At 42.7% G+C, this 27,161-nt stretch overlaps 1 protein-coding gene across 1 annotated transcript in view; it reads left to right on the top strand.

The window, feature by feature from the left end:
• galnt9 (polypeptide N-acetylgalactosaminyltransferase 9) overlaps positions 1-27,161 on the top strand; it is a 143,047-nt gene that overhangs the window by 98,940 nt on the left and 16,946 nt on the right. The window contains exons 7-9 of the mRNA XM_061815876.1: positions 17,109-17,294; positions 18,538-18,675; positions 20,578-20,673. Of these exons, the coding sequence (XP_061671860.1) occupies positions 17,109-17,294; positions 18,538-18,675; positions 20,578-20,673 (420 nt within the window). The remainder of the gene's footprint in view (positions 1-17,108; positions 17,295-18,537; positions 18,676-20,577; positions 20,674-27,161) is intronic.

The raw sequence follows: 27,161 nt of genomic DNA, 5'->3' as shown, positions 1-27,161 counted from the left end.
TGGACTGCTATTATTTTGAACAGTACTGTTGCTCTGGCTTTGAACTTGTACAGTGTGCAGCTTCCTGCAGCAAGTGTGCAGCAACCTTGTGAAGGACAAGAATGTTTGCTCGGAGGCAGCAATAAACCCCAGCCATCTGTGGACACCAGCCACTCTGGCAGCTTCTAAATCACCAACATGCTCGCGCACATCAAGAAGCAAATGACAGCGGGCGCGGACCATATGTGAGTCACTTCCAACAAGCGGGGGATTAAAAAAGATTAAAAATCTTTGACAATAAGCAAATTCCTCTATTACATTTAATTAAGCGTTAGGAGTATTGGTGACAGCTCAAGTGCCTTTCCATTCCAAGGACTGGGGTTCAAATTCAGCTTCTGTGGAGTTGAATGTTCTCCCCATCCATGAGTGGCTTTTCCGAAGGAGAAAACAGTTTTTGACTGAGTGAGAATATCAATGTGCATGGTTGTTTATATGTGCCCTGCAATTGTGTAGAGACCATTTCAGGGTGTACCCTTGCCTCTTGCCCGAGGATAGCTTGCATAGGCTCTAGCATGCTCACAACCCTATTGAGAATAAGCAGAATTAATGAATGAGTATAGGAGACAATTTGTGGTCAAATGTCATGCATGCATAATGTACAGTCATTGTTTGTGTGAGAAATGCTGAGTGTACTGCATCATTTATTGACCTCTTCATAGAGTATATAACTTCTGTTGGAAATTCATCTACTGCAATACTGTACTCCCTCATTGTGAAGTTTCTTACTGAATATGGTCTTAAGTCATTGAGAATAAAAGCCCAGTTAACGGTTTTATTATTTCAAGCTTTAACTGGACAGAGGCCTTAATTATAACAAGTTGAGGTCTCAGAACTTCTTCCAAGTATCTTATTCATTATCCTCAATTGATTGTTTTTCTCTGCACACAATTTGAGCAACAACACGGGTGGAACCATGTGCCCTTCACTGATGTCAGTGCATTAACATTAGATATTGATCCAGCCTTCGTCTTTTTCAATGCCTGCATTATTTAGAGGCCAGATCAATCTATTAAATCTTAATGGACTCAGTTTTAGTTGCACAAGTGTTCATTATTGTATGTTTGAACTCTGTATTGGAAAGTGATGCAAATGATGATGATAGATATTGTAGCTGTGCAAGTTATCCATGCAAGTATCACAACATATTGTCTCCACAGTATTTAATGAATACTGTAATTTCAACAATCATTGGGTACTTAATGACATACACCTGCACAATATACTGTATTTGTTACTTGATGTTACAACAAGAACTAAATGAAATTCAAATACAAATATTATGGAAAAGACAATGCTCATCTCAACGCTGGTTTTAATTTAACAAAATATTTGTTTTTTTGTTTGTAGTTTGCATTCCTACCTACGTAACAGTTTGACTCTGTATGGAGATGTGTTCCTAATTTCCCAGGCATTGGAACTGTAGTGGCACATGCTGCTCCCTTTCGTGGAGATGGTGCGGGTTTGATTCCTGACCATTCCCCGAATGAGGGGGCGGGGGAGGGGGTTGGCACATTGGCTATATGAGGATGGACACCTGGCAGAAAAACTGTGCCAAACAAATCATGTTAGAGACTCACTGTGGAAAACCCTCTGAAAGATGAAACAACAGTTATTTAGGTATATACAACAAAGTAACCAAAATATTTGAAATTGCTGCCATTATGATGCAGTGCTGTGCATCGCCATTGCAAAAAAAAAAAAAAAAAATGTCAAATTAGTACTTCTAATTACACACTTCAAGTAACAGTTTCCTCTTCACATTTTGTATTGCAAGTAATATTGGTCCATGGTTACCTAATGATATGGCTGCTCAATTTACGGTGCAACTCATCATTTTATGTTGTGGCATTTCCTGTTGAGTTTGCATACTATTTGTAAAATGTTTTCACAATTGAATCGCTCGGTGGGTCCTGTGTCCCTCCATTAATCCATTTTCTATACCTCCTTAGGGTCATTGGCAGGTATGGTAATAGATGGTAATCTCTTACAACTATTACGAGTCCTTGGAAAGTCCTTCTAAATCCTTCTCAATTCTCATCCCTAGTTGTGGGTAAGCCGCAACCTATCCAATCTGACTTTTAGCTAGAGGCACTCACTTGGAGGTGTCCTCTGCCCATACAGTATATTGTAATTTTTCATTTTTTTCTGGTAGCCATGCAGATCCAAGCTCTGGCTCTACTTTACACATTGAAAGCTCTGTATATGTTTTATACTTTGTATAAATATTTTATTTGTAAAATAAAAAAAATTGATGAGGCATTTGACATTTTGATGTCACCATACATCAGTGTCACGGATTACGTTCAAGGCCAGAGGTAATTAAAAAGACCTTGTCTTGCATTGACCTTTTACTAAAACCCCCACTTCATTATAACTTCTGCCAAGATGCATGGCCCTACTTAAATATGTGCTGTGCAAAGGGATGTCATCTCTGCAGGCATTATGATTACCATTAATGGTTATATACCATACTATATGGGTCTCCCGATTACTCAACTTACTCCCTTCAAGCATTGCTTAATTAGATCACATAATTACCACTTTCAGATGTCTTGAACAGTCTGAAAATGTAGAATGACCTCACCAGGCAGAAGATGTGTGAAGGGTACTTGTAGACACTGATTTTGCTCCCCCAGTGAATTAGCAATTATATGAAAGACAAGGGCAGTAACTGAATAGAATTGACTTCCGACAAGCACAGGACCTCTATACACAGCTGCAGTATATTTGCACTATAACACGGGAATAATGCATTCTTCGGAATATAGAGACTTTTTAAACATCCCTTTTTAAAACAGAAATCCCAATTTAGTGATTTTGATTTGCAGTGTGTGTCCACTGCTCCACGGGATGTATAGGTTAAAGGGCAGAAAAAAATATTTAAGTGACAAAACCGTTGTCCATTAATTTATGAGAATGTCATGGCCATAAAGATGTTTAAATGGGGTCGGGGGTGGGTGGAGTATATCCCTATAACATCTGTTCATGTACATTGCAGGAGGATCATATCAGTCAAATGCTGCCTCACCACTGTTTTATAAACTCTGCCCTTCATCCGAGCAGAGATTCTTCTGCCACCTAAACACACCAGACACCTTCCGCCAACTGTTCCACCCCACTTGGACCAGTTTTTTCACTTCCTTACCACACTCACCATTGCTCTGTATTGTTGACCCCAAGTGTTAGAAGTCGTCCAGCCTCGCTATCTCTTCTCCCTGGAGCTTCACTCTTTCTCCTCCGCCCCTCTCATTCATGCACATATATTCTGTTTTACTTCGGCTAATCTTCATTCCTCTCCTTTCCAGTGCATGCCTCCATCTTTCTCATTGTTCCTCCACCTGCTCCCTGCTTTCACTGCATTTCACAATATCTGCAAACATCATAGTCGAAGGGGATTCCAGTCTAACCTTATATGTCAGCCTATCCATTACTACCGCAAACAGGAAGGGGCTCAGAGCTGATCCCTGATGCAGTCCCACCTCCACCCTAAATTCTTCTGACACACCAATGGCACACCTCACCGGTGTTCTGCTCCCTTCGTATGTCCTGTACTATTCTAACATATTTCTTCACCACACCAGACCTCCGCATGCAGAACCACACTTCTTCTCGTAGAGCTCTGTCATAGGCTTTCTCTAGATCCACAAAGACACAATGTAGCACCTTCTGACCTTGTCTGTACTTTTCAATTAGCATCCTCAAGGCAAATAATGCATCTGTGGTACTCTTTCGAGGCATGAAATCATACTGTTGCTCGCAGATACTGACTTCTGACCTGAGTCTACCCTGCAGTACTCTTTCCCATAACTTTATTGTGTGGCTCATCAACTTTATTCCTCTATAGTTGCCACAGCTATGCAAGTCCACTTTGTTCTTAAAAATGTATTAACTGTATTAATGTGTGCAGAAAGTAAAGGTGATTAAGAATAGTGATGGAAATATGTTGACTGATGCCGGTAGTGTGCTAAGTAGATGGAAAGAGTACTTTGAGAAATTAATGAATGAAGAAAATGGGAGAGGAGGAAGCATAGAAGAGCCAAGCATGAATGACCAGGAAGTGGCAATGATTCGTAAGGGGGAAGTTAGAAAGCCACTGAACAGGATGAACAATGGAAAGACAGTTGGTCCTGACGACATACCAGTGGGAGTATGGAAGCAATTGGGGGAGGTGGCTGTGGAGTTTTTGACCAACTTATTCAACAGAACACTAGCGGGAGAGAAGATGCCAGAAGAATGGAGGAAAAGTGTACTAGTTCCCATTTTTAAGAACAAAGGCAAAGTTCAGAACTGTAGAAATTATAGAGGAATAAAGATGATGATCCACACAATGAAGTTATGGGAAAGAGTAGTGGAGGCTAGACTCAGGTCAGAAGTAAGTATATACGAGCAACAGTATGGTTTTATGCCTAGAAAGAGTACCACAGATGCATTATTTGCCTTGAGGATGCTCGTGGAAAAGTACAGAGAAGGTCAGAAGGAGCTATATAATGTCTTTGTAGACCAAGAGAAAGCCTATGACAGAGTACCAAGAGAGGAACTGTGGTACTGCATGCGCAGGTCCAGTGTGGCGGAGAAATGTTAGAATAGTACAGGACATATATGAGGACAGCAGAACAGCGGTGAGATGTGCCGTAGGTGTTTCAGAAGAATTTAAAATGGAGGTGGGACTGCATCGAGGATCTGCCCTGATCCCTTTCCTGTTTGCGGTTATAATGGATAGGCTGACAAATGAGGTCAGACTAGATTCCTCTTGGATCATGATGTCCGCAGATGATATAATGATATGCAGTGAGAGCAGGGAGCAAGTGGAGAAACCATTAGAAAGATGGAGGCACACACTGGAAGGGAGACGAATGAAGAGTAACCAAAATAAAACGGAATATATGTGCATGAATGAGAGGAGTGGAGGAGGAAGAGTGAAGCTCCAGGGAGAAGAGATAACAAAGTTGGATGACTTCAAATACCTGGGGTCAACAATCAGAGCAATGGAGAGTGTGCCAAGGAAGTGAAGAAATGGGTCCAAGCAGGGTGGAACATTTGGTGGAAGGTGTTCTATGTGACAGAAGAGTCTCTGCTAGGATTATGGGTGAAGTCTACATAACAGTGGTGAGACTGGCCATGATGATGATGATGATGATGATGATGAGAGACGGTGGCACTGAAGAAACAACAGGAACCAGAACTTGCAGGAGCTGAAATGAAGATGTTGAGGTTCTCACTTGGAGTGAGCAGGTTGGATAAGATTACTAATGAGCTCATTAGAGAACGGCCAAAGTTGGATATTTTGGAGACAAGGTTCGAGAGCGCAGACTTTGATGGTATGGAGATGTTCAGAGGCAAGAGAGTGAATATATTGGTAGAAAGATGCTGAGGATGGAGTTGCCAGGAAAAATAGCGAAAGGAAGACCAAAGAGAAGGTTGATGGATGTGGTGAGGGAAGACATGAGGACAGTGGGTGTTAGAGAGGAAGATGCACGAGATAGAATTAGATGGAAAAAGATGACACGCTGTGGCGACTCCTAACGGGACAAGCCAAAAGGAAAATAATACTCATAATGAGCATCCCTGGTGAATATGATGTATTTTAGATACATTTTCCTACAATTGCTATTCAAAGTGCATAAAGAAGAAAAAAAAAGAAGTCTAAACCAAAAACCCCATGAATGCTGTAATCAACACAACCATCTCTAGCTATAGTCACTCTCCTGTTCTCTTCAGCTTGTGATATTGTATGTGATATACTATGGAGCCAAAAATGAATAAGAAGTTCTGCTTGTTTGCAGGGTAACTAGCTGGATCCCTCTCAATAAGCTCTGTGCTTTATGTTTCCTATTTCACTTAGAAACCACTAAATTCAAGATTTGCTTTGAGTGATTGCTCGGTACTCTACACGGACCAAATATTTAGGTAAATCATAGCATGGAATTTAACTTTTCATTGAGTTCCGTTCCTAAGGTAGTAGTAGTAAAACTTCAAGTGCCTGAAAATTTTACATTTCCAAACGTCAGTCCAGTCACTTAATAAAATGCATGTGCTGAGGCATGTAAAAGCTGATGTCGTAATTTTAATATTCCAAACATCTTCTGGGACGAAAATGCATATGGTAGGTGTCTGGTGTTCTATGTGCACATTTGGTGGAAGGTGTTCTATGTGGCAGAAGAGTCTCTGCTAGGATGATGGGCAAAGTCTATAAAACAACCATGATGATGATGATGATGATGATGAGAGATGGTGGCATTGAAGAAACAACAGGAAGCAGAACTTGCGGTAGCTGAAATGAAGATGTTGAGGTTCTCGCTCGGAGTGACCAGGTTGGATAGGATTAGAAATGAGCTCATTAGAGGGACAGTCAAAGTTGGATGTTTTGGAGACAAGGTTAGAGAGAGCAGACTAAGATGGTTTGGATATGTTCAGAGGCAAGAGTGTGAGTATATTGGTAGAAGGGTGCTGAGGATGGAGCTGCCAGGCAAAAGAGCGAGAGGAAGACCAAAGAAATGTTGATTGATATGGTGAGGGAGGACTTGAAAACTTTGGGTATTACTGAGTGAGATGCACGAGATGGGCTTAGATGGAAAAAAAATGACATGTTGTGGTGACCCCTAATCGGGACAAGCTGAAAGGAAAAGAACAAAAAGATTAATGTGTGCAGATCACTACTGGCATGTTCAAGTTAACTTTGACTAGTTTTTCTCTAACTAATCAGAATCAGTGCCGTGGAGGGACAATGGCCCGACCCTGGCGGGTGTGCAGTGCAGGGACCGAGTGGAGGGCGGGGCTGCACAGTCCATTGAGTCAAGGGGCCAGGGCCCTGATGGGGTCGAGGCCACCCCAGCAGGTGCAGGAGTCGGGGCAAAGGGGGCCGCCACCAGCGTAGGGGTAGGGCCAACCCCAAAGGACGAGGGCATCAGTCCTTCCTTGGGGGCACACCTGAGGCCGAGCATGACCCACTAAGTTGATGTTGACGTGGACGAACCTCCTCTCGGGGACAGCAAAGCACTCCATGGGGGTTTTGTTTGGCGGTGCACCTTGGCATGCTGACAGGGCACGCACGAGTCGACTCAGGTCTGTACCACGTGGTCCGAGGCCTGGTCTGCGCTCATGCGGGATTAGTCGAGACCCAGATGCAGAGTGCCGACGACCGCCCTGGAGAGGCAGTCCGCGACCACATTGGATTTGCCGGCAATGTGTTGGATGTCCGTAGTGTACTCCGAGATGAACGACTGTTGGCGTTGCTGGCGGGCGGCCCACGGCTCGGTCACCTTGGACATGGCGACAGTGAGGGGTTTGTGGTCCACATAAGACGTTAACTCACGGCCTTCCAGTAGGGAACGGAAGTGGCGGATCACCAGCCAGAGGCCGAGGAGCTCCCTATCGAATGTGCTGTATTTCCGTTCCCTGGGAACCAGCTGACGGCTGAAAAAGGCAAGCGGTTGCCAGGCGCCGCCGACCCACTGCTCGAATACGGCCCCAACGGCGTAGTCCACCGCCGTTTTTGTCGATGAGGTGCCCGAGGAACTCGATGGAGGGCACCCCAAAAACACACTTTGCTGTGTTGATGATCAGGCCATGCCGCATTAATCACGCGAAGAGATCCCGAAGGTGCTTCAGATGTTCTTCCTCCAAGGAGCTGGCGACGAGGATGTTGTCCAGATAGACTAACACAAAGGCCAAGTCTCTGAGCACCGAATCCATTAAACATTGGAAAGACTGGGCCACGTTTTTGAGTCCAAACGGCATCCTCAGAAACTCGAACAGGCCAAACGGCGTGACTACACCCGTCTTGGGAATACCTGAGGGGTGCACAGGGACCTGGTGATAATCGCGCAACAGGTCGACCTTGGAGAACAGGCTTTTGCCAGCCAGGTGGGCCAAGAAGTCCTGAATGTGGGGGACAGGGTAACGGTCGGGTGCAGTGGCGTCATTAAGGCGGCGGTAGTCACCACACGGTTGCCACCCGTCCTCTGGTCGAGGGACAAAGAGTCGCGGCGAGGCCCATGGGCTATCCGAGCGGAGGACGATGCCCAGGCGCTCCATGTTGGCAAAAATTGACTTAGCGACTGCTAGCTTCTCGGGGACTAGGAGAAAGTCAGTGCGTCCACCAGACAGCCCTTCTTCACGTCCACCAACAGCCCCTGGGCACAAAAAAAAAATCAGCTCCGAGGAGAGAGAATGAGACATCGGCAGTGACAAAGTTCAATGTAAAGCGCCAACCCCGAAACTCAAATCCATAGTATTTATGCCATATGTGCAGATAGGGAAGCCATTAGTGGACAGTGGGGGTGGCCCCTGAGTCCCGCCAGCAGCGTCATCCCCAGTGGTGGTCAGGACGCTCCTCTGGGCAGTCAGGAATATGCCCCCGGAAAGGATGTCCATGATGAAGAGCAGCCAGTCCTTTCCGCCCACGCTCACGGCCGCTACGGAGCACAGGCTTTGGCGTTTCCCTGCCCCGTCGTAGTTGCAAGGGACACGGCATCTCTTCGCTTTCGCGCCAAAACGGCCACGGAAGTAGCACAAACCTGTCCCAACGTGGCCGTCGGTGGCGATGGGGCCCCTGCTGGATGGCACCACCGTGCTCGGGGGCGAGTAACTGCGCGCCGGGTGGCAGTGAAGAAACAGTCGGCCTCCTCAGCCAGGGCACGGGGTTCAGTGATAGAAGTAATAGAGAGCGCCGTCTGAACATGCGGTGGCATGTGTCTGAGAAACAGTTCCATGAAAATGAAGTTGGGCTCCTCCGTGCCCAGCAGGTTGAGCATTGTTTCCATGAGTTTGGAAGGTTTGCTGTCCCCCAGTCCATTAATAGGCAAAAGGCGTCAGGCCACGAAAGCTTGAGGAGGTGAGCCTTGAGCCCAGCATATTTTTCTCGGGCCGCGGGAGATGTGATGAAACTCACTGCTCTAGCCGCCGTTGAGCTCCCGAGGGCTGAGACAACGTGGAAATAACGCATGGAATCACCCGAGATCCAGTGGAGGGCGAATTGAGCCTCCGTCTGCACGAACTATGCTGCCGCGGATGTCACCCAAAACTCCGGCAATTTGAGAATGGCGGTTGCCATGTTCGGTTCGGTCTCGGAAACGCCGGGACTGACGTTGGGGTCACCATAGTACCGCCAAAGAAACTGAGTCGGAGGCGGAGTGTTGAACACAGGAGCAAACCTCTTTTTATTTTAGACATCGACAGAGTGAACCCATTGCGGCGGGAACTCTCTAACACATTAACTCCGGAAGTGTAACAAGCAACAACGTCCGTGCGGATCCTCGTAACCTAACTCGAGGTCACTTGGGTGAAATATGTAGACCACCACAGGTTGAACATGACTTGTGAATCATTGTATTCTGTTTTTATTTAATGCGTCCCGATTTCATTGGAATTGGGTTTGTCTTAGTACATTACATATAGTATACACAATATCCGGGCACAATATTTTTAATAGTTTTGTCACCGTATTATTCTTTGCTTCATTACTGCAATGCCTTGATTTTAGTGGGATTAGTACACAGTCACATCTATCAATGCAGATGCATTTCTTAAAGGTGCTTAAAATAGGCATGTGAATAATGAAATCATCACTAAACCTTAGCGTATGGTTATCATGAAAGTACGAGTCTAGTACAAATTCTGTCAGGGCCACCACACTTTGGCTCATGGTGGCCTGATACCTATAAATGTCACGACCCATCGGAACGGGAGTAGGACCCAAATGCAGGACTCGGATGATGCAAGGTAGTTCGGGGAGAAACGTTTATTATTTCGTGGTCGGGGATCGGGCAGGCAGTCAGGTGCAGCAGCGGTAGTTGGGACTATTGATAGAGCTAACTGAAGGTGCTGATGGAAATCTGTTAACTGATGTTAATACTATTTATGATTTGTATAGCTTGTACCTTCTGCAGCCCCAAAGAGCTGAAGACTCAAATGGCCTAGATTCTTTCAAACAACTGCATGTTCAGTGACAAATTAACTTAGCAATTACATTACGGTTTCCTTCCACGTCCCAAAAACATTAATTTTGGAGACTCTAAATTGCCCCGAGGTGTGATTGTGAGTGTGACTGTTGTCTGTCTTCATGTGCCCTGCAATTGGCTGGCAACTAATTCAGGGTGTACCCTGCCTCTTACCCGATGACAGTTGGGATAGGCTCCAGAACTATCGCGACACTTGTGAGGATAAGCGCCTAAGAAAATGGATGGATGGAGTATGCAACATAAAATATAAAATACTGGAAAGTATGTGAAAAGTCAAAAAACATGTTCGTGACATTCCACAAGTGAACAGGATCATTGAAAACAGGCAAGTGTCATGAATGAGAATGAAAGAAGCATCCCCAAATGGATCAGATGATCACAAGCAAGAATGGTTTAACATTTTGTCAACAACTGAGTGGGCAAATAGTCCAACAGTTTCAGATTTCTCAATGTTCAATTTCAAGGAATTGAGAGATTCATCATCTACTGTCCATAATATCAAAGATTGAGAGAGTCTCGAGAAATTTCTGCTCATAAGCGAGAAGTGACCAATAATCTCTTACGCAGAACTGTATGACTAACTGGCATCATTATGTAGAGGATATTGCCACATCTGCACAGGGACACTTCCAAAAACCATTGTCAGTTAATATAGTTTATCCCTCCATCGTTAAATGAAAGTTAAAGCTCTACCATGCAAAGCTTAAAACATACATCAACACCACCACCCAGAAGCACTAGACCCAAATCCATCTCAGATGGACTGACATGAAGTAGAAAAGTGTGCTGTTGTCTGTTGAAACCAGATTTAAAATTATTTCTCGGAATCATGAATGTTGTCTCCTCCAGACCAAAGAGAAAATGGACCATCTGGATTGTTGTTAAGGAAACATTCAAAAGCGAGCATCTTTGATGGCATGGTTGTTTGTTAGTACCAATGGCATGGGGAACTTGCACACCTGGGAAGGCACGATTAACGCTGAAAAGCAAATATCCTGTAGGTCAACATTTGTAGCTAATCAAGTTAATCTTTATTGCATCTACAGAGATGTCCCGGACAAGACATTACTAAACATGATTCTGAACAAAGCAACTTAACACATCAAGGCCTCGTAGTAAAGAAAAGAAAAAAGGAGTGTACTAGACTGGCTTGCCAGAGGTCCAGACCTGTCTCCCATTGAAAATGTGTGTTGGCATATTATGAAACCCAAAACACGACAACAAAGACCCTAGAGAATGGAGCAACACAAGATGCACATCAAGTGAGAAGGAAAAATAATTCCAGCTACACCAATTTAGAATCCTCAGTTCCCGAATGATTTGTTAAAAGGAGAGGTGATGTAAACACGCACCGCCTCAGATTTTTTTTCAATTGTGTTGTGGGCTTCAAACTCAAAAGGAGTGAATATGTACAAACTTCATTTGAATTACAGTTTCTAATCATAATTCTCTGAGAATGACTTAATGAGCAGTCTTAATATGTACCACCAATAGTTAGAACCACCAATCTCATCAGAGCCACTCGTTTTTCGCCCCTGAGTCTCTTGAACAAAAAGTTCATGTCAAAATCAAAAATTGCCTTTTACCATTTTTAACATGTTGACTTTAAAGGAGGCAGAACAGTGGAGAAAACTGATTAGAGCATCTGCCTCACAGTTCTGAGGACCAGGGTTCAAATCCCACCTCCACCTGTGTGGAGTTGGGAACCCTAACCCGTCTCCTCGTGCCTGCGTGGGTTTTATCCAGGCATGCTGGTTTCCTCCCACATCCCAAAAACATGCATTCAATGGAGATTCTAAGTTGCCCTCAGGTGTGATTGTGGGTGCGAATGGTTGTTTGTTTATATGTGCCTTGCGATTGGCTGACTACCAGCTCAGTGTTGTGTACCCGCCTCCTACTGAAAGATAGGTGGGATAGGCTCGAGCCCTCCCGCGACCCTTGTTAAGATAAGTGCTCAGATGATGGATCAATGGATGGATGGACTTTAAGGGAGTAAATTTCAAGTTCAGTAATTTGTCCCATTTAGACATTTGAGGTCCTGTCGTGATTTGACATCAGTATTGTAACTGTAAAGTTAACATTATAAAGGGATTTCTAGTCTGTTCTCGAATACTGAACATTTGTCTTGATACTCACTATTCGTGTCTGTATAAACAGAAAAACTTGTAATAGAACAATTCTTGTGTAGCATTTTAGGAACCCCAGTCAATTTAAACATTTTTTAATATTCAAGCAAAATATCTTAAACATGTATGGCCCAGATGTATTTGAGTAAATCACAAACTAGATATCCATCTTACATCTTACTTCAAGCTTCTTGCACCATCATTTGAATATTTTAGTACTTCTTAAATGATTCCAATTACAGCGTTGATGACAATGACTGTAGAAGGTTCCTTTAATTAAAATTCTTTTCCAGCTTTGGCTACAAGCAAATAATATATCGTCCCGCAGGGCACTGAGTTAACACAATTACTGTAGTGTTAGGAAATGTGATGCAGTATTTGGTTCATTTAATAGCCCTTCAGATAAAATGATATGCTGCTTTGACTTTCAGGGGTTTTATTGTCGCTTCTCACTAGAACCCGAAGCAAATCATTGCAAATTCAATGGTGAAAGATTTTGTACACGTAAACTTAACACTTTGGCCTAAACAATCACTTGTGGTATTCCACAGTATAAAATGTCAAAGCCAATCTGAGCTTTGCTCTGGTTTGAACTGACCATGCTCTCCCTGAGCTTGCGTGAATATTCTATCTCGGTACTCAGGTTTCTGCCCAAATCCCACAGACATACATGTTACGTTAATTGAAGACTCTAATTTGTCATAAGCAGTGAATTTGAAAATGAATAGTTCTCCCACATATGCCCTGCAATTGATTGGCTCCCACTTCAGAACACTCCACTGGGCTTGTCTCCCTCCTTTTTTTGATTACATACACAAATAATTTTAAATGTACTGCTATTAAGACAATCCAACTCTGCTTCATATAAATGAATTTGTAGCACAAGGAAAAAAGGCTGGATTGGTATTCGGTTTGTGACTTCTTAAAAATGGACAATGAATTTCAATTATTCACAGCTGCAAAAACAGTGAAGAAAATGAATATTTAAACACCCTGCTATATTGCAAGTTCTCCCACTTACAAATCATGGAGGGGTGTGAAATTTTCATCATAGGTGCATGTCCACTGTGAGAAAGATAATCTAAAAAGAAAAACCCAGAAATCACGATGTATGATTTTTTTAACGATTTATTTGTGTGATACAACTGCAAATAAGGATTTGAACATCTGAGAAAACCAATGTTAATATTTGGTACAGTAGCCTTTGTTTGCAATTACAGAGTTTCCTGCAGTTGTTCACCAGGTTTGCACACACTGCAGGAGGGATTTTCGTCCATTCATCCACAGATCTTCTCTAGATCAGACAGGTTTCTCGACTGTCGCTGATTAACACGGAGTTTCAGCTCCCTCCAAATAATTACGATTGCCTTTAGGTCTGACCTTGATATGCTTCTTACATAGCCACTTCTTTGTTTTCCTGGCTGTGTGCTTCGGGTCATTGTCATGTTGAAAGACCCAGCCACGACCCATCTTCAATGCTCTGACTGAGGGAAAAAGGTTGTTCCCCAAAATCTCACAATACTTGGCTGCGGCCATCCTCTCCTTAATACAGTACAGTCGTCCTGTCCCATGTGCAGAAAAACACCCCCAAAGCATGATGCTACCACCCCCATGCTTCACAGTAGGGATGGCGTTCTTGGGATGGAACTCATCATTTGTCTCACATATTTTTTTTAAATAATGAAACCTTCATTGAGAAAATGTTATTAACCTTGTAGATATCTTAGCATGTCACAAAAAGGGACATGTTCATTGTGGTAATAATGTAATTGGTTATGCTCGATACTCTTGTCAGTGGCAAAGTTTTGAAGAAAATCCCTTTGTTATTGGTTGCAAGTAGTTGTAAAGTAAAAAAAAAATATTTTCAGCCAACATGGACAATGAGGAGTGAACATGGGGGGCCAATTAGTCGATCAAGGTTTTAATCTTAAATCAATGAGAATATCTCGAAAAAAACACAACCAAATTAGTTAAAAATCAGTTTTGGGAATTATATTAAATTGTAATCCTTGAGTATTTAAGAAATGGTAACTGTTATAATTGTGTTGCATATTGGTTAATTTTCAGGAAGGCAATACATCTGGCTTTGTTTATAAAATTCATAGTATACCGATCATGCGTTATCGCTACATCCTTGGCTTGGTTAAGAATGTCCAGATTAACTAATAGTATGTAAAGCTTAAAAAAAAAAAAAAAAAAAAAAAAAAAAAAAATCGCACCATAGTAAAAATCTAACCCTAGTATCGTATGTTTTACTATCAGGAGTAAAACAATGTTCTATAGGGTGGTTCATCCATAGAGAATTAATCAAAAGTGTTGCTCACAATGAAATGATATAATGTATTTGTTGTAAACTTTTGTCAAGCGAATAGCATGAAAAAACTAAAAGTAAGTTTCTTTCGGCTTGTCCCATTAGGGGTCGCCACAGCGTGACATCTAAGATAAAACGCTCATATTTGTTTGGCACAGTTTTCACGCCGGATGCCCCAGTGAGATACGGTACGAACTCATGACCCCTGCTTTCCCAAACCAATGCTCTAATCACTGTGCTATGGGGCACCAATAGCATGAAAAAAAAAAAACTGTTACCTTAAAGGCATGAAAAAACTGTTACCGTATAAACAAACCTAATTGTGTCTTTATTGAGACGTCCATATTCATAATTTGGTTCTCTTGTCCAGACCAGAGCAGAAAACAATGGAGCATTTAACAAATCATTGGGTTTTAATTTTGTGATAAGATCCTTGAGTCAGATGATAGTGATATACCTAAAAATCACACCGCAGTTCATTTACAAAACTGTCTACCTTCAACACAACAAAGTCATTTTCTATACCGCTAATCCTGTTCAGGGTCTTGGGAGCTGGAACCTATCCGAGCCCAGACTTTGGGCAAAAGGCAAGACTACACACTGGATTTGTTGCCATTCACAGGCCCCATTGAATCAGAAAACTATTCAAACTCACATTCATACTGTCATGGAGTGGGAACTGCGGCTGCATAGAAGTCAGGCCACTTATACCAAAACACCATTAGTGACAATTGTCCAAATCCAGTGTCATGCGGTATTTCAACTAGACTGAAAAGCGATACAGAGTAATACAGAGAATAACGCACAAGGGATCAACATATGCTGAAGGTCCCATAATCGTTTTTGTGACACTTTTAAGTTAAGATGGCCAATCAAGCACAGGTTGCACGTTCACTCTACAACTTAGCAAAGTATCTTGCAGCAGTATTAATATATTCTGCCATGCAGGGGGTCTCGTTTTGGGTTCAGTGAGATGTTAATGGCCCATAGCATCTGGTGCACATTGTGGGGATCATTATGTAGTGACTGTGGGTGTCTGAAGCCATTCAGTTTGTATGTGGGAAAGTCCAAAACGTATGCTGCCAACATTCTGATACCGCTGTGTGAGTATCGGAATGAGAACATCTCAGACACTCCCACAGGATGTGAAATTTCCATTCTGTTCATGAAAGGAGGATTTACTTTTGAATTTTTACAATTCTCATCCTGTGTTGCACTCCTAGGAAAAGATTGTTTTATGTCTTCATGGCCACCTGCCTTGGTATTCTCACCTTGAGTGTGTTGACTCAGGTGTGATAGATACTTCTGAAATTACATATTACTGCCAGGATTTATGCACTTTATCAACTCCTGGGCCAACCAGACGCTATTCTGATATTGATGAATTGTGGTTCCGAAGAGTTTGGGATTTTGTCATTTAAAGTAAGCTCTTAAAATAATTCTTGACTCTCTTCTGCAAAAATTAATAATTTTAGCATCCATTGAATGGAAGAAGATATACATTTTGCGTCATTTGTTCAAATGTGATGGAATCAGTTTGTTTTCATTACATGAAAATGACATGGATCATTGTCTAATAAGCTCCATGAAATAAACATTTGGCTCTTCCATATCAATGGCGCAAATTGAAGCAACAGTCCAATTTTCTTTTGCCCCTGTCAGTCATGGGCTCTTAAAATTGTCATCACTAAAGCATAACAGTCAGTACAAAAATACTGCATGAATTCAAGTTTACTTTAAACTTGTGATAATTCATTCATTGTGCATTAATTGGTGACTACCATTTTACAACCTATGTAATTGTAATATTTAATACATTTGGATGCTATTTGGCGGCTTCATGGCGCAACTGGCTAGAGAGTTGGCCTCACAGTTCTGAGGATCAGGGTTTAACTCCTGGCTCTGCCTGTGTGAAGTTTGCATGTTCTCTCCATGCCTGCGTGGGTTTTCTCCAGGCACTCCGGTTTCCTCCCACGTCCCAAAAACAAGCATTAATTGGAGACTAAAGAGATTGGAGATTAAATTGACCTTAGGTCTGATTGTGAGTGCAGCTGTTGTCGGTCTCCATGTGCCGTGCTATTTGTACCCCACCTCCTGTCTGACGTTAGCTGGGATAGCCTCTGGCACACCCGTGACCCTTGTGAGGATAAGCAGCTCACAGATGGATTGAGGGATGATTTTTCACAAATATTTGAAAGAAATATCCATCCTGTCATTTTCTTGGCCGCTCATCCTCACAAGGGTCACGGGAGTGCTGGAGCCAATTGTAGCTGTCATCGAGCAGGAGGCAGGGTAAATCGTGAACTGGTTGCCAGCCAATCGCAGTCACACAGAGACAGACAACAGCCACACCTACAATCAGGCTTAAGGGCAATTTAGAATGTCCAATTAATGTTGCATGTTTTTGGGATGTGGGAGGAAACCAGAGTGACCGGAGAAAACTCACAAAGGCACTGGGAGAACATGAAAACTTCAAACAGGCGGGGCTCGGATTGAACCTTGAACGTCAGAACTGTGAGACCAACGCTTTACAGCTGCGCCACTGTGGTGACTGAAGGAAACATATTTGAGTAATATATAACAGGATTACAAAAATAGATCATGTATGGCTTCCTGTATGTAATACATTTCTGCTATGAAAATGAATGTATAAAAACGTTTGTTACTCTCTAGGTGTGGCAATGTGGCGGCAGTATGGAAGTCCTGCCGTGCGCAAGAGTGGCTCACATCGAGCGCACCAAAAAGCCCTACAACAATGATATTGATTACTATGCTAAGCGCAATGCCCTGCGAGCCGCAGAGGTGTGGATGGACGAATACAAATCTCACGTCTACATGGCTTGGAACATTCCCATGAATGTAAGTAAATGCTCTCTTCATGTCTTGGCTTCATTTGGACCTTGTTACCTTTTCCTATACTTGCACATCTAAACATGCAGAGTTGATCCCTGTGGGGAAGGTAATACACTTGACCTTCACATTGGTGGCGGAATGAAAGCAGAGCAAAGACTGTCTCCCCAAACAGACAAATGAGAGGGGCTTCATGTCTAATTACTATTTTCCAGCAACATCAGTTATCTTAAATACTTTCAATAGCCTTTTGATTGTTGAAAAACAAGCTGCTACCATCATTATTAAAGAGGTTCATATTAAATTCTTAGTGGGTACCATTCAGCCATGCACAATGGGATGATCATCACTGAAGGACAACAGCAAAGACCTGCGAGAACTAGACAAAACAGCTGTTTGGAACAGACTAAAACTTCATGATAAAGCAAGATACAGTAGGCAGGCACAATATGGAATGACACCAGTTCCCTTGTTGGCATTACAAACACAATGGAATGAAACATTATGACTCTTTGTTCCACCGTGTAGACTTTCAAGACATATAATGATTATTCCATTTTCACTTCTTCACAAGACATGCATATGTGCAATATTACATTCTGGCTGTCAACTAAGTTAACTGCTGCAAGCACGACTAAATAGGTGTTTGAAAGCTTTAGGAATCAACCACTGTGGAATGTCTCAAATCCAAATATCAATAGCATTTCACTAAATTGGAACACATTTGTTTTTGTTGCTGTATGGCTACAAAAAAAGCTGTACTCTGTAACTGTAGTTACTTGAAATAGAATATAGTGACATACTGTAAGGTAGTTTATAACTCGACAAGGACATTTTTCCATTGATTTTTAATAACAAAACAAAGGCAGACAACATGGAGACACTATGGCTGCAGCTCACATTTAGTGTGCAAAACTAGAACATATACAAATTTTATTTTAATTTGCACACTACACAGAGTGACAAACTACATGCATACTGTACAGGCATACAAGGATAGATGTTATGGGTCACGCAAACCATCACCCGAAGCAGAATTTCAGGTGGATTCGACGCACTGCTGAAGTGCACTTTGACAGGAGTCAAGATGCAGACCAGTAGCTCTCCAACTATGTGTTTGCAAAACTCAATTTTCTCCAGAGCAGGACTTCAGCGGAAATGTATCCATGTAGCTTTAGATCTTTGTGCTTCCCACATAAAGTTCTCCCTGGTCAGGACGATTTCACGCTTGTTTAATAACATCTGTTAACAGAACCCAGGGGTTGATTTTGGAGATGTTTCTGAGCGCTTGGCTTTAAGGAAAAGACTGCAGTGTCAAAGTTTTCGCTGGTACCTTGAACATGTCTACCCTGAGATGCGGATCTACAACAACACCATCACATATGGCGAGGTGAGAAAGACACTTAAAGATAGTGGAACTGTTTCATCATCTGTCACTCATACAACAGTGTGCTTTCAACAGACAAGACAACCTTAAACTGTAATTAAATGAGATGGTAAAAACTGCTTGCTGTGCTCGTTACTGAAAAAGATTTGTCCGCAGTAAACCTCTGTGGAGATAATTAATACGTATCTCTGTATTTGAAAAGTGTTTAATCACTGATGAGTACAGATAAGTAAAAGCCATGACCGTTCTGGGCTTTCCTTTCTAATTCAAACTCATGTACAAAAGACACTGACAATACATGGTACCCAGCAGAATGATATGCTATTCCTCACAATTAATTTTAATCAAGCTCTGATGAGTGTTCCATTGCAGTTTTATTATTGTATGCAGGTGTCCTGGTTTCGGTTGCACTCTGAATAGATTGGAGGAACAAAGCACGATACAGACCATTTCAAAAGTTTAATCCTCTCATAGCCTCCAGCAAGCCCACAGCCCAAGCGAGGAGGATAAGCAGTTTGGAAAATGGATGGATGGATAATAAGAACCGTTTTAAACCTATATTACTATGTCCCATGTCTGCCCTTGTTAGTATCCGTTGAAATGAACTTCTCAATTCATTAAACCTGTGGGGATTTAAACCGACCAATGTTTCCCTAGTCAATGTTTACCTACCACCAGATCACAGCCACCTACTGTATGTTTCTTTATTGCATAAACAGTATGTTGGCATTCTGAGTAACTGTCGCCATGTCTTGTGACAAACCTGCTGCAAAAGAATGGAGTCTCAAATGTCAGAGCCATGTTCTGTGATGCTAGCCAAACCATCGGACTGAAACCTTGCTGACTACAGCGCATGATAGATCTGTCACATGAAGAATTATGCATTCAAATCACACAGAACAAAAGCTCACATTTGACGCACGGCACCATTTCAGAGCAATGGACACAGGCAGAGATCGGGACAGGTCACTGCATGACAATATTCTATCAAGACCTGAAATAGAAAGACTTATTGCTTTGGGATGGAAAATGGATAATTGATTTAACAGGCAGGAAACTCATCAACAAATGAATACTAAATAATCAAAGGCAATTACTTTGTTTTAATTTATTATGTTGCTACTGGGGATGGACAAGAAAAATAAAGGCACATCACTAAGAAACAAATGCTGAAGCAAATCTATAAAACCTTTTTTTCTGCCAATTTAAAGAAAACTCCAAACTCACTGATTTGGAGGGATATTAGGATTATGAGATAATATATATGCAGAAATAAAATGACCGAAAATGTATTGCAAGTGGTGGAATGCTCCTCCAGACTTAATCCTGATACACTAGAGCACTTAACCAACAAAAAAAAACTGGGATAGGCACCAGCACGCTCGTGGCCCTAGTCAGAATAAGCCGTGCAGAAAATGGATTCATGGGTGGATATTCAGTCTGTTCCATTACATCTCCTCACCTAAAAATATGCCGCTGGGTTACTAATAACGCTAACTTATCATCATATATTACCTAGATGTACTTGAAACTAAACGAACGATTGATCTCATCTCACATATTTATCTGTGAAAAAAATAAAATATAGTAAAGCACATTATTATGTCAATATAATCGTTTACTTATATTCCTTGACAAAAACAAACATAAGTTTTCACTTGAATGGTCTGCTTCATTAAATTCCGACTTCTCAGGAAAGCCAGAGAAGCCCAGTGAGTGAGAGCTTTGAATAAAAATGTGAAATACTACTCACTGTGAGGTTCACGTTAAAGACGTTTATGATTATATGAAGGTATTCTCAGTTTTGTGACAGGTGGTCGAATAAGATTTAATTACATATTCATTTTTCTTTTTTTTACAGCTAATCTTAAAAAATAATTAACCATTTAAGCTTGCGTCTTTCAGGTGAGGAACAGCAAAGCAAGTGGCTACTGTCTGGACCAGGGCTCTGAGGATGATGACAAAGCAATCCTCTACCCATGCCATGGCATGTCCTCACAGGTCAGTCAATGATATTGTAACAGTTGTGTGGGTCAACATTCCAGGTGCATGCATTTGTTTATTCGTAATTGTTCTGGATTTTGAGAACCAATCAATGTTGAATCAACACTGACTTCTGTTCGATGATTTGAACTGATGTAATGTCACATAACTATTGGATTATAGTTACTAACAGAAGCCTCTTGTTGTAACAAAATGTAAAGGACAATGGTAATTAATAGATTCCCCACCCCCATCCCCTATGCCCACATCTGCAGTTACTTCACAAGTGACCAGTACAGGGTCAGCCGGGATAGGCCCCAGCACACTCGCAGCCCTTGTGGGCATAAGTGGGACAGAAAATTGATTTTTTTTTTTCATTTCATCTGTCATCAAATCTGGTACTATTTACAAAATGATAACCAGTTTTGTACTGCAATTTGTTCCTTGTGTTTCGTATTATGTTAAAACCAAAGGTTATATTTGTCTCACTGTAATATCAGTCCAATACGGTACTACATGTTTGTCCGATAAAAACAAAATCCTGATGTGCAATTTACTGTATTCGCTTTTCTTAAAAAAAAAAAGTATACATATTAAAGGTGCCTGTGATTGGCTGGCAACCTGTTATGGGTGTGCCCCACCTCCTGCCCGTTGACAGCTGGGATTGGCCCCAGCCCTCCCTTGTGAGGATAAGCAGCTAAGAAAACCTATGTATATATATATATATATATATATATATATATATATATATATATAATTTTAGAATCCCTTTCTTCACCCAGCTTTGCCATGGTCTTCTCCACATATTGTAGTGTTTGCTTTCTGCGAAAAGGGTCTAGCATTGCTGAGATCCACCATTTATTAACTGATCTAAAATGTTTAGTCTTTGAAATAAACATTCCATTTACTGAGCTGTTGTGTGGATATAAATTAATGCCATCAGAATTGAGATGCATTAAAATACCCCAAATGCAAACATTGTGTACTGTATTTTTATTGTGCAGAATGGATTTAAGATGTTTTATGTAGGACTAGATGTTAATATCCCTCTATTCATGCATAATTCGGCTCCAACGAGGCTCTGTGGGATGTTCAAATAAGTGATGGCACCCTACGAGTTATCAAGTGGGCTCAAGTGTTTCGCTGGTGTGGCACAGCTTGGGCACACTTTTGTGCTTCCTCTTCTTGACGTACATCCTGAACCACCAGCTTGCGCCACTTAGCAGAAGTGGCCTTGCTCCATACTGGTCTACTGGCCCCGAGCCCAAGGCCACTCCTCCCCTCCTGCACTCGGCCAACGATGTCCTTGTGTCTGGGTGCTGCCTTTGCCTGTTCAGTTGCAGCCAGTGGTGTCCACTTCCTCCAAGTGGCCAGGATGCGGGCAGTCTGGGCTACCAGTGGATCGCTGGAATCCACTCGCATCATTTCCAGTCTTAATTTGGCGCACCTGTACTCCTGTGCCATGCTGGAAATGGGCAGCTGTAACATCCCTTTACCGTAGAGTCCAATGCTGCTGAGGCATCTAGGAAGAGCAAGCCACTTCCTCAAAAGAGCTGATGAGTCTCTCCAGCTTTTATACCTTTGAGAATGGGTTCTCACAGTGGGTTAGTGGCCAAAGGAGTCGTGGAAATAACCCATACTGCAAGCACCAGAGCTTCAATTTCCCAGGAACCAGGGTTCTGTCGATCCTTTCCAGGCCACTGGCCACATCGTTTCTGAGCTACTCTACTTGCTCTTTGTCCTTAAGAGAGGCATTGTACCACCGGCCTAAGCTCTTCACAGGCTTCTCGGAGACTATTGTAATTGGTTACTCACCAATGTGAAAGCAATTGGTTTGACAGTTTTTCCTTGACGATCGAGATGCTTCTGGATTTACTCGGCCTGATCTTCATGCGAGCCAGCTCAATGTTGTCCTGCAGCTTTTTTTAACAATCGTGCAGTGCAGGCCTTAGTTGTGGTAAGTTTGGTGAGTTCATCCACATACGCACTGACTTGAGGCAGCCTCACCCCAGGTCTTATTCGCTGCCCACCAACCACCCAGTGAGAGGCTCAGAGGATGACCTCCATGGCCAGTGTGAATAGCAGCAGGGATATGGTACACCCAGCCATGATTCCCACTTCCAGGTGCTGCAATGCAGTGGTGCACCCTGCTGTTGTAACGCAGAGCTGGATATCCTTGAAGTAGGCCCTAACCAAGATTGTAAGCGCCGCTGGGACCTTGAAATAGTCAGGCGCTGTCCACAGAAGATTATGAGGGACCGAGGAAAAGGAATTTGCTAGGTCCTGGAACACCAAATGAAGATATCCTCTCTTTTTTGGCGACTTGGATCTGATGCCAGATGACGCTAGTGTGTTCTATGCATCCGGAAAAGCCATGTATTCCTGCTTTCTGGGTTGACACGTCAATCAGGTTGTTACCTCGCAGGTAATCTGCTAGCTTACAAGCAACCACACTAAAAAAAAAATTCGCTTCAACATTTAGGAGGCTGATCTGTCAGAACTGGCCAATCTATGATGAGTCCTTCTCCTTTGGTATAAGAATTCCTACAACTCTACGCTAGGAAGTTGGTACCTCTCTCTTCTGCCACACAACCCTCATCAGCTTCCAGAAGAATCGCAGGACATCTGATGTGTTTTTGCAGAGCCTATAAGCAACTCCATTGGGATCAGGAGCTGATGCAGCGCTTGCTCTATGCAGAATATGGATTACCTCACCCCACCTGGGCGGACTGATGTCCAGCTCGTGCTCTGGTGGATTGATTGGTGATATATCCGGGAGGAGTATAACGTCTTCATGACAATGGTCATCTGTGCAGGAAATTTTTTAGGTGTTCTTCCTGGATGGCTTTCGTCACAGAGAGACTTCCGCTTTTCTCCATTGCAAAGAGACTCTTTGCAAAGCTGAAGGGATATTTATAGAAGCGTGATCTTGAATGCGCTTTCCTTCTATCCATGTTGACCTTCTTCCACAAAATCTTGTCGCAGGCCTTTGGCCATTTGATCAATGGTCGACGCCCCTGGATCTTCCTCTCGATGGTCTGCTGTAGTGGTGGCTTGGGTCCAGGTTGCTCTCCTGTCCCCAGTTTCTCCTCCACCTCTACTGGGACAAAGCGTAGATTCCTGCAGACTGTGGTGTGTATCCTGCTGCTGAACCTCTGCCAACTGACTCGACCTGCTTCTCAAAAAGTAGCTGTCAATGCGACTTACTCACTGTCCCTTCTTTGGGCACTATTTCCTGCCCTAGCGAATCTTCAGGCCCTGAGTAGAGGTAACCTTTGCCCAACCACAAACGCAGATTTGGAGCGTAATTCCTGCTTTGGCTGTCGGAGCTTCATTTATGCTGATAAATGTTCTTGTAGTCTTTTCCGTCCCAGTGTCCATTACCATGTTGTCTGCCAATGAGGCATTTTCCGCCCCGGTCTCGCAAAGTCAGGGGGTGTTTCCTTCTTAGAGTTTTCTGGCGCAACATTGGGTGAAACCCATAAAGCAGTTGCCCTGGGACCTGCCGCTATGGGTAGCTAGCCCGAGGCAGCCCTGTTGGGGTCTATTCCCTTCTGCCAGCTGTCTTACCAGGCTGTCACAAGGTCTTTCCCTTGTAGTCAAATCCCCTTTCACAGCAGTCACTGGTTCCCTAGAGTATCAAATGGATTATGCAGGACTAGATATTAATATCCCTCTATTCATGCATAATTTAGCTCCGATGAGGCTCTGTGGGATGTTCAAATAAGTGATGGGACCATACGGGTTATCAAGTAGGCTTCTATCCATCATCAAGTGTTTCGCTGATAGGCCCACGACACTCTCGAGAGGGTCCAGCAGTGAACCCCAGTTTTTCAAGTTCACCCCCAAGGTGCCATCAATTGCCCAATTGGTTTCTTTCCTCTTTATCCACAGCCACTGGCTGGCCTTTTCCACCGCCTTGGAGAGATCTCTGACTGCCTGCCGATGGGCCTTCCCTCAGACTCCCATCTTTCTGAGTAGCCTGGATATTGAGGAGCCTATAATCCCTCTGCAGCCAACTTCCACCGGGCGTACCTCTGCTCTCCAACCTTGCTCTTGCACTTCGGCATCGACTGCCCCCTCCCAGGGCACTGTGAGCTTGATGATGTAGACGAGCTTGATTTAAAATGGTAGATGGATTGCATATGGATAGAGCCTTTGCCCAGTGTTGGAGCATTTGTTAGAATCTCATTCAACAGTCAGACTCAACATTGACACATAATTTCATGTACTGCTGCCTGAGGTTGGAATGCAGTGGTTGTGTAGAATATTCCATAGATGTTCCAGCTCCATCTATGGCACACATTGCATGTGTAAACCTCTCCCCTGACTCACTCGAAAATGTTGGCATAAGTCCTGCATTGAAAATGCCATATTTTGTGGAATTTAGAACATTAATGTGTGAATGCTATTGGTTGAGGATTTTCACAAACATATACACTGGGTCTCTGCAATGTTTTTATAATTGCTTTTTTCCCTGATTTGACCAACCACAAAAATGCTAATTGGTGGTTTATTCCCCCATTTTTAGGAATTTTTTTAGTTAGAAAAAAGTTTGCTTTTGTTTCCAATGCAGTTATTATTACAATTATCCATGGACATTTGATATGTGCAGTCCAGCCCAGTCCCTATCTGCCAGGGATCCACTATACACTGAAATGATTTTTTAAGTAAACACCAAAGCCTACTAAGATGGTACCTCCATGTAGTATAATAATCATGAATAGGTGCGCAGCCCTGTGCAGAAACATGCATGCTTAAGTGCATCCATCCATCCATTTTCAGAGCTATTTATCCTCACAAGGGTTGCGGGAGTACTGAAGTCTATCCCAGCAATCCAGCAAAACAATCCCATGGCACACAGATACAAACAACCATCCTCACTCAGAATCACACCTAAGGGCGAGCTTTAATGTGGAAACCGGAGTTCCCAGAGAAAACCGACACAGACGCGGAGAAAACGTGCAAACTCCACGCAGGCGGGCCCGGGATTCAAACCCCGATCCTCAGAATTGTGAGGCTAACCCTCTAACCAGACTCAAGTGCAACAAAAAATATTGGTGAACATGCACCCCATTTCTAAAATCTTGGTCTCCCTTGAATGCTTGATGTGTTTCTGTCTTTGGTGCAGGGAAACAAAAGCCAAACAATCGCTAACATTGTAACTGTTATTCATGTCTTAATCCCAAATCCCTGGGGAAATAAACAAAGCACTGTAGGGCAACTCAATTTTGTGGAGCACAGTGATATTTTTGGTATATATTTCTACTGTATTTCTCTTAGCTTTACTGCTTTTACTTCCAAAATAGTATTTTGCCCTACATATATTTCCATTAAAGCATCTTTTTTCCTCTCCCTCTCCTACTTGAAACCTTTATCATAAATGGGAAGCACTGTGGAACATGGTTCTGCATGTCTTTCGAAACCCTGCCTCATTTTGTCCAAAACAATAGTCAGTTTAAGTTAGAAAGCCATGATTTTGCTTTGGCCTGTCAAGTAGCCTCATTTTTTTCTTGAATGTTCATCATTTCATAGGTTAAAATTTCATATGGACAAGACAAATGCAGGTCCCCAGAGCTACTCTATGTCAAGTCTTGGAAATGTTTGCAATATTCATTTTTTGTGAACATATTCATAAATTTGGTGAATCAGGCAACAATCATTGTACTGCATCTTGCAACAAAAAATCTGTTGTGGTGTTAATGAGCCAATTAAGAAATGGCCCCCAAAAAGCTTGAAATATTTCATGATCTCAGAAAGGCAACAGAGCACTGTGCAGTGCAGAGACACAGGTTAATTGGCTTGAATTAATGATTTTTTATTGTCCCATTTTGAATGTATTAGAGTGTAAAAGAATGTCAGACTGAGCTGTTAAGAGGTATTAAGGGAATTATATGGGTTTATTTATACACCCAGTCATGGCCTTAACCATTTACCATTCTATATTTGGAATTTGTACAGAAGCAAACTGTGTAATCTAGAGCTTTAGGCAACCACCCACTGACAAATCTATACAGGTTCACAGTATTACGTGTGCAACATGATGATTCTAGATTATAGACTCATCATCGTCGTCGTGAATAGTTATACTTCACTAATGCCCTAGATGTTCCGTTTGGACCTCCGGGAAAGTACATTTGATTGGATTAAACACTAGTAAAGATACTCATCCTTACAACACCTACACAGGCAATTCAGCATGGCATCTCTACTTTCTCCAAGGAAATTCCAAATATCAGCCCCAAGAATCTGTCACGAACGGGGCACGAGGGCGGACCCAAATGCACGACTCCAGAGACACGCAGACGGTGCAGAGGAAACCTTTATTCAGTCCAAGGTCAGTGTTCAGGTAGCCAGTCCAAACCAGGCAGAAGTAACAGTACGGCAGGCTTACGAGGGTGTCAGTGGACAGGCGTGGGTCGGTACATAAAGAGCAGAAGTCAGGCAAGCAGGAGTGCGGGATCGAGACATCAAGGACGACGATCTAGCGAAGGACAAGTCGAGGA

Source organism: Syngnathoides biaculeatus, chromosome 4 (assembly GCF_019802595.1).
Source record: "Syngnathoides biaculeatus isolate LvHL_M chromosome 4, ASM1980259v1, whole genome shotgun sequence".
Taxonomy (NCBI): Eukaryota; Metazoa; Chordata; class Actinopteri; order Syngnathiformes; family Syngnathidae; genus Syngnathoides; species Syngnathoides biaculeatus.
Note: the sequence above shows the minus strand (reverse complement) of the source record. Positions and strands in the feature narration are given on the sequence as shown.